The sequence below is a fragment of the Haliaeetus albicilla genome, chromosome 7 (genome assembly GCF_947461875.1).
Source record: "Haliaeetus albicilla chromosome 7, bHalAlb1.1, whole genome shotgun sequence".
Classification (NCBI taxonomy): Eukaryota; Metazoa; Chordata; class Aves; order Accipitriformes; family Accipitridae; genus Haliaeetus; species Haliaeetus albicilla.
In genome coordinates, this window is record NC_091489.1 from 21,658,321 (window position 1) to 21,672,432 (window position 14,112).

The 14,112-nt window shown below is 38.9% G+C and overlaps 1 protein-coding gene across 3 annotated transcripts in view; it reads right to left on the reverse strand.

Annotated features, from left to right (window-relative positions):
* Window positions 1-14,112, reverse strand: part of PDE7B (phosphodiesterase 7B) — a 183,291-nt gene that overhangs the window by 16,342 nt on the left and 152,837 nt on the right. For all 3 annotated transcript variants that reach the window (XM_069787253.1, XM_069787255.1, XM_069787252.1), the window contains 5 exons: window positions 7,482-7,633; window positions 6,153-6,216; window positions 4,450-4,545; window positions 2,643-2,743; window positions 1,005-1,136 (listed from right to left, as the gene is read on the reverse strand). In XM_069787253.1, coding sequence (XP_069643354.1) covers window positions 1,005-1,136; window positions 2,643-2,743; window positions 4,450-4,545; window positions 6,153-6,216; window positions 7,482-7,633 — 545 coding nt within the window. The remainder of the gene's footprint in view (window positions 1-1,004; window positions 1,137-2,642; window positions 2,744-4,449; window positions 4,546-6,152; window positions 6,217-7,481; window positions 7,634-14,112) is intronic.

Here is a 14,112-nt window from a genome sequence, read left to right on the forward strand (position 1 = left end):
GTATCATCTCCATTTATTAGCTACGAATTACAGTTAGTGCAACCAAAATGATTTACATCATTGCTCTGGCGGCATGTGTCTTTAAGTATAATGTAAAGAATAGAGATGTGCATATATAATGAAGTATACATGCATGCAAAGTTTATAAACATAAGACAGTTGTAGATAAAATCCAGAGCTACAGTGGTTGCCATGGGCCAGAACTACAAATATGTTCAAAAAGGACCATAAAAATCAGGGCAGGATGGTTTCATTGGTAGTTATTGAACAAGAGGGTCTGTGTTTTTGTTTCAGGAAGTCTTCTACTACTGCTTGCCAGAGCTGGGAGGATGTATACCAGGTGAAGGACAACTCTATACCTATCCCAGGCTTATGTTTCTCTCTGAGATCTTTTACTGGCTGCTCCTAGAAACAGGATACTGGTCTAGACAGCCTGTGGTGTGACCTGCAGTGGCTGTTTTTAAGTTCTTTCTTTTTATCTCTAGGCACATTTCTGTAAATATCTACAACTTTTCCTTTGGTTTCCTCCATCTTCTATTTTTCTTTTTTAAATTGCAGTATTCATTAAGAAGTGTTTAATTTTACTAGAGCCACATGAAGCAAAAGTTTCTTTTAATGCAACTCCAATTTACAACATGCCTGCTGCTTACTTGCTCACTGAAGGAAGATGAAGTACAAATTGTCTCACTGTGATTTTAAATCTCCTACCCACAGTTCCTTACCCCAGATGATCTACAGCAGAAATAACCCAGGCAACTGATTTGACTTAAATGTCCTCAAAAAAAATCTGACATTTCCACCTTCTTTCTCATGTGTATCATCAGCTTTGCTGTAGGAAGAGACGCTCAGTGAGGAGCTTAACTGAAGTTGTCCAGACTCTAAGTGCAGGTTGATTTGATCAACATCCCCCCAGCTGCCAGATTTTGGCATTAAAGTTCACTGCAAATTGCTTAGACTCTCCTTGACACCATTTTACATATTATCAACTTGATGAGCAGTTTTACCTGGTACAGGCTGGCAAGGTGGTGTTTAGTTTTGATCAGAAAGGGTTGGTTGACCCCTGGATGATCCACGTCATGAGCTGCAGCAGCTAGCAGTCCGAGCATGATGTCCGATGGGGTGAGGAAGTTGGCAAGCTGAATCACATGCGTTAATCACAACAAGAACATGAACAGTAAACACTTTTTTTTTTCTTTTGGCAAATAAACAAACCAGCTGACATCATGGCATTGCTCAGTTTTGTAGGCATTTGTACACAAATGTCAAATACAAAATAAATAATGTGAACAACATTTTTAAGGTGACTATTGAACAAACATCTATAAAGATATCAGACTATTTACTCATATTTTATTACAGTTTGTATTTCTTATCTCTTCATCATTCATGGCAATATAAGGATTGTTGTTACAGAAATGCTTGAGCAGAGTCTAAAAGATTCAGTTTAAAAAAGTAAGTAAGTATACTAGCAGGTTGGCATACATTAGCATACACAATAAGAGCTCTGCTTCACACAGTAGTTAGTAATACCAACAATACATCAGGCTTCATTTTTCTAGCACAGCACTGTGTTGTAAAATGCAGAGTTTATAAACTTTTGAAATTTCAAACTTGGCTGTTAGATATCTCAGTTCAAATATAGGTGTTTTATTAGAGAGCATAATTTCCCTTTCTAACTTCAGACATCCAAGTCTGAAAACCTGCCCAGATTTTTTAATTCTTTACAGCTTATCATTCAGAAGCAAATTTTGTTATCACTGGAAAAAAAATAGGAATTCTTAGCATTTTCTATTTCTGAGAGTGAGGTAGTTATCACCAGCCCAACAGGGTACAGGTCTATGAGCTGAGAGAAGCATCCTGAGATGAGAAATGAAGAGCAGTATGGTATGGATTCTGGATGCTGGCTGTCCTCCTCACTTCCAGACAGAAGGGACTTGCAGATCTTGCAGGAGATGGAAATACAGGAAAGCTGGGGCCTGCTCCTGTCCTCACCTACCATTGCTATATTCTGGTCTAACAATTTGCTAATTCTAGCAGAACTTCCTTTCATTTAAGTCAACCCAGGAAAGATTACTTATATTCTTACACTGTGGCTCAGCATTACAGCATTACAGTGCCTTCCTTCCAGTAATGCATAAGGCAACATCACACCCTCATGCCGAGGGCTTGCTCCAGCAGTCAAAAGCTGCTGTTGGCTGGCGCAGAGGAGACCCTGCCAACAGACCCAGTCCAAGGGACCAGTTTCCCCTTTTCTGGTGTTGCACTGCATAACTTGGTATTTTGAAATATTGATGTGAGGGGCTTATGCCCCGAGGTGACCGAGGCACGGGCACGCGTTGGCTTCTGCTGGCTTTGACGGGAGGACGGCTGCCACTGGCGGGTGGCTGGTACACACGGTCATGGTAGCTGGAGCTCATACGACAGCACTTTGATACGTCGTCTGCGTGATGAGAAGTGACTCCGCTAGCTTGTTTGAAATGTCTGTAATCTGTAGCTGACTCTGCTACCGATTCATTGCTGACTTCAAGCAAGCAATCATTTTCCGCTATCTAAAAATAGCCTTTTTTTTTTTTTTTTCAATCCTGGGAAAAAAAATTTGAGAATTATCTGAAAGCAACATCAGTGTGAAAGGTTGTCATTACCTTGGGCTCCCTCAGATAGCAGTGCATAGCTTGTGTGACATCAGCAGCATGGACAGCATTGTGGTATGGGTTTTGGCTATGGTAATCTTCTTGAACCATAACTGGGAACCAAAACAGAAAACAAAGATCCTTTTGTCTCTGAATGCCATGGCCACAAGTGGGAACTGGATTTAAAATACAATCTGAGGTTTTACAGACAGCTGCCTAAGGAATTTCTTCAAATAGCTGTAGTTTACTTAGACTGGTGCTCTTATTGGGATACCTTTAGAGAAAAAAATGCATGAAAGGATTTGTGAGGCCCAAGGGGATATACTGGGTCTAGTTCATAAATCAACTCTTTCTTGCCTTAGTGAAGGCTCTCATTCAGGAGTAAAATAAATAAGGAAGAGAGGCAAATTTATCCACAACGGAGTGTAATTATTTAGGCTGCTGTCATAGGGGAGTAATATGTCATTAAGGCAGTACCACCTATTTTACAGCAGCAGGGGGTGAGGCCTTGATATCCTGGCATCATTTGTTATTTGAGTGACTAACTACCGTCAAAGGCATTCCTACATCCTCCAGGCAGAGATCAAAAGATACAGCATTGGGGTATTCAGAGCAAAATCGTCTGTGATAAATTTAGTCACATCTGTGTGTTCATTTCAAAATACCAGTCCCTCTTGTTTTAGTTTGCAGTGCTGGAACTGGTCCAGCTGGACCAGGAGCACCAACCTTCTAACTCTCAGCTTTCACTCGCACAGAAAATCATCGAGGTGCGTGCTTCACACTCATCTGTTCCTTGCAGCAGTGCCTGCACCATTAGGTGGTCTCAGGGCAACACCACGTGGACACTGGAAGCTGCCCTCGATCTTGCCCAAAGCGCTCTCCTAGACACTATCAAATCAATCAAACAGAAAGGTAATGGGCAAATTTCCCATGGCACTTGTCACCAGCGTGGGGAACGCCAAAGAAAGTCCTAGCCTTCAGTTCGTTTCCAGCTCCACAAGCATCTGGAGTTACAGCGGGTAATCCTTTAAACCCTGAGTACCACTAGCTCCAATTATCTGAGCGTCCACTTCATGGCTGCCCGCAGGAGCTAGAAACGGTGGGGAGATTTCGGGGAGATTTTGTCTGTCTCCACACCGTAAGAATGCTTTCCAGACGCGACAATTAGGCACTCTTAAAGAAGAGACCCTGCCTTGGAAACTCCGCCTGACAGCCTAACAACCCGGCATTCAGCTGCATTCAAAACATGATGCAAAAAGTAATTGATTTTGGCCAATTTCTTCTTTTGGTTCACTGACAGCATGGGGCTAATACTTCTGTTGGCAGTAACAGCAGCAGGGGCTTTCATCAACACTATTCAGCGCAGACAGCTTGATATAATTTGTTAAATTTTGCACATAAGCTTTTAACTGCCCTGGGTCTCAGTGGTCTATTACTCACTAAAATAATTACACTGCACCACAATTGTACTGTGCATGGGTAGGTTCTGCAATGTCTGTCTGTCTGTGTGGGCCTACTTGGCTGGCGACATCTCTGCGTGACATACTTTTTTTTTAAATCACCAGTGCAGTTGTGGTACTGGGATGCTTCAGCACAATGCAGAGACTTTTGAAGTCCCTCCATTGACTTAATAGGTACTGAACCAAGTACCTGAGTGCCTGTAAATTGTATGCTAATATATATCACAGAAATGTTTTACTGAAATATTTGCAACAACATCATGATTTTACATAGATATGCAGACCAAGCCAGTGCCTTCTCTGATGCCCTACTTAAGCTGTAAACTGCATTTAAAGATGGCTTTGAGGTGAGCACTTACCTAAAAACCTGTGTAATGTAACCATATCTAACTGGAAATGGTGAATAAGTCCATGCACATTGAAGAGGTGACAAAGCAGTGTTACGAGACTGTTTCCTAAAAGCAGAAAGGAACAACTCTTAGATTCCCTTGACATGTAGTTACAAACCGAGCAAGACTAAAAATCTCAGTAATTTCCTATCAGTCAGCTCCTATCACCTTAGCTCCTACCATACGAGCTTAGATGACACTCGTATACTCAAAAGTAGCCTATATAAATCACTCCTGTATATAATCAAGATTTGATGGTACGGCTGTGTGGAGTGCCATTCCTGTGTCTTGACGCCATGAAGTCACATTTGCCATTTCAACATGACACAGAAGGTGAATTGATATGGCTTTAACTGGAAATCTTTTGACAGGCTTGTCTGAGAACCACATCATCTTCATAATCCAGGTCTACCTCCAGAAATGACAGAAAGGAGAATGGCTTTTCTGCCACTTCAGTTTGCCATACTGTACTAATTAATTAATTACTGAGAAATCAGCCATTTGTAATTAAATTTTGTATTTTACACATGGCTGTACAAACATGTAATTAACCCACGTATCTAGCTCAGCTACAACTGCATCTCATAATGACAATGCAGACAGGAAAAATGAGGTGCAGCATTTATGGTCTCAAGTCCCACTGTAATGTTATGTTGGCCTTACTGTGAATCCAATACTGGGAACACTGGCAAAATTGAGCCTAACCAGTATTATACGATCAACTATACATACACAGAGTATTTTAAAAAGTTTGCACTGCATAATTCAGCAGCAATGTTTCCAGAAAAGTTAGAAAAAAAAACCCAAACAAACCAACCAACCCATACAAGATATAAACAATGTTTGAAGGGAGTCTTTTCTTATTTAATGTAACTCAGGAAAGAAAATAAAAATATGTCCGAAGAGGACATGGAAACTTATTTGGCCTTGACTACTGAGCAGGGGCGCAGAAAGGTAAGTTAGAAGAATTATGCTTCTGCTTCCTTTGCCATTTGCAGTCCTTTCCACTCTTCACTGCCAGTCACTCAGCTGAATTTTACCCTCCAAACCAACGTTTTTCTACACCTTCTGCCCCAGCCAAACCTAATTAGACCGGGGGTGAAGAACAAGGGATCTCATTCCTATGAGCAATACAGAAAGGAGAAAGGTGTGATCACAACACTCTTTGGCAGTTACCTGGTCGAGAGGTATTGCCTAGGCACTGGAGGTGTGTGTGGAGTTACAGGTATACATTTAGACAAAATATTTCACAGATTTTTACCATCCTAATGAATTTCCTAATTTTTGCTACTGAACAGAAGCAAGGGTATCTTCAGTTAAAGGTATTTCATGTTGATAGAAAGTGACAGATTATGGAGGTCTGGACTTACAGACCAGTGTATCTAATAGGTATACTTAAAGTACCTTTAAAATTTCCCAGGTAAAGCAAACTGAAACACCTCCTTGAAAAGGTGACCATAACAAATGTAGAAGATTAGATTAATACAAAACCATACTTTAAACATTATCCTATAGTTCAGGAAAATGTTCAAGGATATGATTTTAAGAGAAGTTAACTGTGTCCAGATTTTCAGTAACCTAAACTGGAAACTTTTAGCAATTAATTAATTAGGTTTTTTTAGAATAGTCATATATGAGAGATAGTAAAATAAAAACTTTTAAAAATCACTTACCATTTGTCAAGCGGTCAAACAAGAAAATGTCAAAATCCCACATTCCCACTTTGGATAGCATATGCTAGAAAAAACAAATATGAAAAGGCAAATGACTGGTATGTCAAACTAAAGCAAATTTAAATTATTATTCCACATTAATCCATCACTGGATTGATTGCTGCAGCTTTAAAGTTTTGTTTGGGAAAGCTATAGAGACGTATTTGAAATATCAGACATCAAGAACCAAATTTAGCTACACTGTATAGAATACCATTTGCACTTTAACTGAGGAGGTTTCGAACTTGACACTAAAAATACCTTCTAAATGGAGCTCAAAACATGGAATAATATAAAACAAAATATTATGAAAACATTCCCTTCTACTGCAGAACTTTTTTATTGTCCTTTCATGTCCCCAAATCAATTCAGTACAAATTCTCTTAGGTTTTTATTACAGTAAAACACAATCTTAGCTCTTATGGTGAATATGAATTACATTTTGCTAAACAAACCAATACACAGGAATAGCTTTTATAAACTTAGGCACAGTGCTTCTGTGAAGCCCGCTAAGCCACAAAAAGAATCTATCATTACCACCATACCCAGTGTTTTTACAGCTACATCAGTTCAGTCAAGAGACTGAGTCTGGACTAACTGTATGACCTACAATGGCATATGTGTGAATGAAATGTGTGTTCACTCCCCTTAGTTAGTCTGTATTCAAACCAGTTCTCGATTCTTAATTACTTTCCAACACCCAGCACGTAATCTTCTCTTGCAGAGAATAAAAATTGCCTAGGCACATGATCCCAATGCCACCAGTTGTGCAACTTTTGTTAGAAAATATCAGCCAAAGCAAGTATAAGAGCTGCAAAATAAGAGAATTATATTTTGATTATTGTGAAGTTCTTTGTAGTGAATGTTCCCTGCTTCCTAGCCTTTGCTAGGAAGAGCTATTGTGAGTTGCCTAATAGCTGCTCCATACCAGTTGAGAGACAGCTGTCTTTTTTCAAGCGGATGAACTAAATCCTGTATCGAGGCTACACTTACTTCAATCAGTAACTCAGCCAGGGATCCTTCATCCTTTAATAAATCCAGATTATAATTTCAGTTGACAGAATCTGAAAATGCTGAATGGACTTAGACATTTTCTCGTTGCTTTGAGACTAAGCCTTTAAAGCTGTAACCATAAAAGAGGAATGGACAGTCTGTTTGCTGTGAGGCAGGCAAATAACGTGGGTCATTTAAGAAAGATCAGCCATACATTGCTTTATCTGAAGACTGAAACAAAACTGCCACTCTCTGGAATATTAGTAAAGGAAATGGACATCTGGAGACCCGTCTTACCCTTGCTTGCCCAAGGTAGTCCTCATCCAGTAGGTACAGAGAGGCTTGTGGTACAATTCCACGCAGTAACCGGGACGCATGGAAATACCTCTGGAAACTTAACAGTCTTTTCACTTTTTTCTTGGTGCCAATTTCCCCTGAGAGCGTAGTATCTGTGAAAACCAATCAGTATAGAAACCATGAAACCCAAGATGAAGGATGACATTCTCAATTATTTAATAAGAGAAATAGCAAAAACCTTAAAATAATCATACAAAAAACATAGAGTTCACGCTTCTTGCCAATCCACATGAAGGAGCAGTATTCAAATCCCTATACTTCAGCATAATACATGTGTTCATTTCAGAAAGGAAATACGTTCCAGTAAAAGAGTACTAATGTAGGACTTGGAAGATCTGAGTTCAGTACACTGCCTGCCACAGACTTTAATGTGATCCAGACTGTCACTGGGGAGGGGTGATATATAAATCACAGAGGGGGGTGATACATATATATCTAGAGACAGCCTAAATGACTAGGCAGAGTTAGGTATGGGAAAGCTGCTCTTACTCTTCTGTGCCTCTGTTCCCTAACTGTACATACAATTGAAAATAGCATTACCTTGCTACCTCACAGGAATGTCACTGGAATATATATTCAAATTGCATAGCACTAGCATACAAGGTGATCTTGGATATAAAACCAAGACAGGGACACCAAAAGAGACCTCAAAATAGAGTTTGAAAGCACAACTGTATGACCCACTTTTGGAAAATGAGAGAAAAGAGAGAAAGAAGTAAGAATAGGTTAATAATCCTATTGTATTGTCTGCTGTCCTTCCTACATATTAAGGCAAATTATAAATGAAGACAATATTTTAGTTCTACAATTAGGAAAGCAAGTATATTCAGGCAATACATACATTTCTGCTTACACAACAGAATATGTTCGTTTCACTCAGTACCAGGATAATTCTAATTCCCTAATGCTGTATTAGGAGATTTTCATATAGGGCTAAATGTGACACAAAAACCAAGGCAGTTTTTATACAGTGATTAAATCAGTAATTAAAGTAATTAAATTACCTTATTGTTAGTAAGAAAAATATGCAGGCTTCCTAAAACTGATAATGACTTAGGTAATTTCATTTGAACTTTTAACAGAACCTTGTACAGTCGTGATGTTTTCATTTTGCAGTCTGGTATAAGTTTTGGAAAAAGCAAAGACAGAAACTGGACATTCAGTTCAAAGGCATTAAGATTCAACACAGTTTTATTTGTAAGAGGAACCTTGTAAGAAACTGAAGATTAAGATTCCTTCTAGGGAACAGTAATGATTGCTTGAGATGAGAAGCTGCATAGCAATTAACTGGATTTCAGGTTTAAATAAGAGCTCAGGAAAAATATCCATGGACTGAAGATGACTCTCTCTATTCTGCTATTTCTTTTTATGAAAAAATGCTGAGCATTTTTGTTCTGCTGTGAAACTAAAATATGACTTTGTATGCTGTTTTATGAGTATTATTATTCTGAGAGGTTTTTCAGAGAAGTCATTAAGGTTTTTTTGGATGATAGATGGTTCTAACATGTCCAACAGCAGATGTGTGAGCACCTTCCGGAGCAAGTTTCTTCCTTAAGTAATCCAACAACTACTGAGTGACACAAAGTCAGTAACAACAACAAAAAATACATACTTACACACTGAGTATCAATAATTAATATATTTAGTTACACCTGTAAGTCTCACCCTTCTCCTGGGCAGCCCAAACACCCCACTGAGTTTTAATATATAAAAGCACAAAACAATTTTACTGTAACTTGACAAGCCATGTGTTTTCAAGAATGCAAACAGTAACAATGTCACTACTGTACCAGCCTGAAGGTTAGATTTTCATTTATGGTGTGCCAGCACCTGCCTTAATTCTCTCACACATTTTAAAAGCTGGTACAATTTCATGGCCTGTTGAAGGAGTGACTAATGTAGGTGCTAACAGTTACCCAGTGACAGCGACATGTGGAGGAACTGGTAGACTTGTTTTCACATTTCATTTATATAGTGCTGCTAAGAAGTGGCTGACATTCAGTTTAATTCCTCGATAACAAAACACTCTCAAAATTAATTCACTTTTTAAACTTGTGTCAGCTGTTTCTTGACTTCCCAACTCTGCTAACTCCATCTTTGCCCCCAAACTGTCACTGCTTTCAAGTGACAAGTTTAAATTTTAAAGTACAGAAAACTTCCCTTTTGTACATTAAAAATGAGTAGTTGTTCCAACTGATTTTTTATCTAAGTTAATATCTGTTTTTTTCAGTTTAAGACAGATGACTGAAATTACCACCTATGTTCCCTAAACTGTCTAAAATTCACACGTAGAGTTGCTGTGGATGATCTGAAGGTCAAAGTTTGGCCCAAGTCCCAACAAGCAGCCACACGTTGGATTATGAAGTGGTTATTTTATCTTTTGGATTACCAGATTATTTCAGTAGCACAAATAATTTACCAAACCACAAACACATCAGGTAGAAATAAGTAATTTGTTGTTGTGAAACATATTTTCTGAATTGAACCATCAAACTTGTTGCCACTGCTTTGTCACATTGCTCTGTATGGTTGTCACAGGTCTCAACTGAAATTTCATCATCGGCAGATAGCGCCTCTGAAACATGACTTGCTGCTTCAGATGAGCACTGTATTGCGATATATTATGCAAAAAAGATTTCCCAACAATAATCTGTTTCATTCATAAGTGAAGGAGTTCATAATACTGATAAAGAACAGTAGGAAAGGTATTTGCAAAATTGGGCTTTTGACAGAACAGCCCAAATCCCACACTGCAGGCTATCCACATGCAAACTCTGGATGTTGACTTAAAGGATATCATGTTAAAATCACATCTGTTGGGTCATTTCAGTAATAGTTGATTTGTCTATGAATCACAGGACTTGTCAGATGATTGCTATGACCCACTGTCGTGGTTTAACCCCAGCCAGCAACTAAGCACCACGCAGCCGCTCACTCACTCCCCCTCCCATCCAGTGGGATGGGGGAGAAAATCAGGAAAAGAAGTAAAACTCCTGGGTTGAGATAAGAACGATTTAATAGAACAGAAAAGAAGAAACTAGTAATGATAATGATAACACTAATAAAATGACAACAGTAGTAATAAAAGGATTGAAATGTACAAATGATGCGCAGGGCAATTGCTCACCACCCGCCGACCGACACCCAGCCAGTCCCCGAGCGGCGATTCCCCCCCCCCCTTCCCAGTTCGTAAACTAGATGGGACGTCACATGCTATGGAATACACTGTTGGCCAGTTTGGGTCAGGTGCCCTGGCTGGGCATGAGAAGCTGAAAAATCCTTGACTATAGTCTAAACACTACTGAGCAACAACTGAAAACATCAGTGTTATCAACATTCTTCACATACTGAACTCAAAACATAGCGCCATACCAGCCACTAGGAAGACAGTTAACTCCATCCCAGCTGAAACCAGGACACCCACAACAGACTACTATGCCATCTACAATAATGTACCTTATTATGATGGTGTCTTGCATAAAATTGGAGTAAGACTCTTCCCCTCTCGGAGCACAACACTCCCCAAACTATTATAATCTCATCAGCATTTTCTCTTTCCCCTCCCAAGATCAGTGTCAAACAAAAAAGAAAAGCACAGCCATATGAAGTTGAAATAAAAAGGATGATTAAAAGAGCAGAAGGTGAAGCAGCTGAGAATGAATGCCTAAATTCTGTCCTCAGCTCAGCAACTGCACCTGAATCTCCCAGCAGCGAAGAGCCATTCCTAGCATATGGGATCCACCAGCTGACACAGATCAAGATGCAGTTTTAAGATGAAATTAAGGGTTTATATGAATGACTTCTAGTAACACACAGAACATACCACTTCTTTATTGACAACTGTAAATTTCAATTTAAATTGTAAATATAAAATTTCAATGATGACACCGGATCTAAGTCATACAGTGACATTGAAACATACAGAGTTATTGATAGCTATTTCTAATTAGGTTAAATTGAATTACGAGTAAATGAATCAAAAATATTACAGATATCACTGAACTTCAACTGCAGAACTTTGGGTACTAAAACATATGCTATATTATCTAGTTAAAGAACACAAGCTGCAAGGCTCACATGGGATTTAGTAATTATGTGCAATTTTGAAATGAATGTGAAAGACAAACAAGAATGTCTTTTGTTTATACCCATAAAACTTCCCTTGAGAACTGTGTTTATCTTTAATCACTGTAGCAACTTCTGAATGTTTTGTCTACCTAAAAAAAGCATCATCTGTATCTCTTAGAAGATGCCCATTCTCATATCCTGTTGGAGTTACTGCCTAGCACAGTGGGTGGAGAAACCCTTCTCTGTATACTGAACAAAGTTATTGCATGAATTACATAGACATATTGTATGAATTACATACATATTTACAGAAGTGTCAGTATAGGCACTCCTCACGAAGCTTAACTTCTGCCTTCAAAAACACAGGCGGCCTGAGCTGACAGCATACCTCCTGATGTGTTTTTAGCAGGCAGCAAAAGTGGTTGCATTTTTCTTTAGGCAATTCTATAGCCACATCACATATACACACTATCAGACCATGGATGATGTCTGGATACTGCACATGGCCCTCAAGAGGTTAATAAGCTACAGGAATCAATGGTTGCCTTCTCTCCCCTAACAAAGTTCCTCCAGTTACACAGATCTGCTCGCCTGAACATGATCTACAGCTCGCTACACCCCAACCTCTGTTATTTCAGGGAAAGAGGTTTCCTGCACTAGGAACTGCTACCAGTTTTCTTTCAGATTTCTTTCACATTGCTACGCTAGCACGTGCCCACAGGCAGCATGAATATAAAAATGATGGAGGTTATGTTAACAATGGTTAACATCCAGAAACGATCACATAAATCAAATGTGCACAAGGATGTACTTAACTCTGCACCAGACATTCATTACATTGTTATTGTTCTTACAAAGTAAACAAACTTGGTTATGCATTCAAATAAGGCCTCTGCATTTTCCTTCACAGTATCGCCTTTTTTTTATTTTATTGCACCTCAGCGTACAATAAAAACAGGTCATTCAGCAGCATGAGTGGATAACTACAGGTTCATTAATTTTCAAAAGCTAACTGATTGAGGAGCAGAAAATGTTTTTCCTCTTCTTTCCAAAAAGATGTAGAATAAATCAGGTCGTCAAGCACCTGCCTCTGAGTCATATGGTTTATAATATCCTTTCCCCCGTTCCAAGGATGCAAAGACATTCTGTACTCAGCCACTGCTTCTACAACTGTATGCCTGAAGAGTCAGGCAGGATTGGTAGAAAAGTGCTGGAATATCTGGAAGAGAGGATGAGAGGATCAGACCTGCAATTTACTATATCTGGACAGTTTGCAAACAGCAAGGACTCTGGGAAACAATTTGCCTCTGGTCCTGTACATTATGGAGGTAATTTCCTGCACTGCTTCCTGGCTTGACAGCTGATTAGAATGCTTTTATTTGAGAGCCCAAGAGATATGTAATTGACTTATGAGGAATAATTGGTGTTTGTCCATTTTTTTGTGTGTCAAATCATGCCAGGCATTTAGATCACCTTTACTGATGTTTTGTTTGGCATACTCATTGCATGACCTGGTTGCTAAATTTTTTGTATAAAGAAGAGTGCATAGCACTGATGATAGAAAAAAATTGCTGTGCCTTCTTAATATCTTCTTCTTACATTATGGATTTATCATATTATCCAAAAGACAACAGCAGCATGAGTAGGGACAGCTGAACTAACACAGGTAATCTAAAAATTAATTTCAAACTTAATACTTCAAACTTGAATTTTGGAGAAGGCACTCCTAAACTAGAAGAACAGATAACCTCTTCTCTCTGCACTGTCTAGGCTTTCCCATTACCTTGCACCTTGCAGTCCAAAAACCCTTCAGAAAGGAAACACTGCAGTTTTCAAGAAAGGCCTGAAAGCACACAAAGCACCAGAAACCTATATAAAAGGATTGTTGCTTGAAAGCTTTCAGTCTAGTGTAGAAGGACCCAGTTGTACTTCTCAATCTTCTGCGGCTGGTGTGAGAAACTGACAAACAGGTTTGATTCAAAAATAGTAAGATTGTGTCAGTTTTATCATCTGAATATACACTGGTCACTGCAACTAAGTCCACAGAGCTGAACACCTTGCACTATATCACATCTACAGATATCTTGTAAATGTAGAAATCCTCATGAGACTTCCTCAAACTACATGGGAATCCAAAAAGGTTGTGTTATAAACATTTTGTTCTTACTTGCTTCTGTAATGTCTAAAAATTCTTTGTTCCCTGACTTCTGATAAAATTCATAGACGTCAAGTGCTTTCTGTCAGCTGTCATGGTTCATATGTGTTACAACTGTATTATTTCTCTTTAAATGGGTAAACATATTTTTTCAATTAGGAAGAGGCTGTGGGAAAGAGAGGGGGACTCTGAACACATCAGAGAAAAGCAGAAAATTAGAAGAAGTAAAACAAAAGATCTTTAAAATTTCCCACTTTGAGTCAAGATTCCATTCTTCAACCACCTGCACAAGTGCACAAAATCCATGCAGAGCACTGTTTACAGAGAAGGTGTTCATGTACTCCTTTG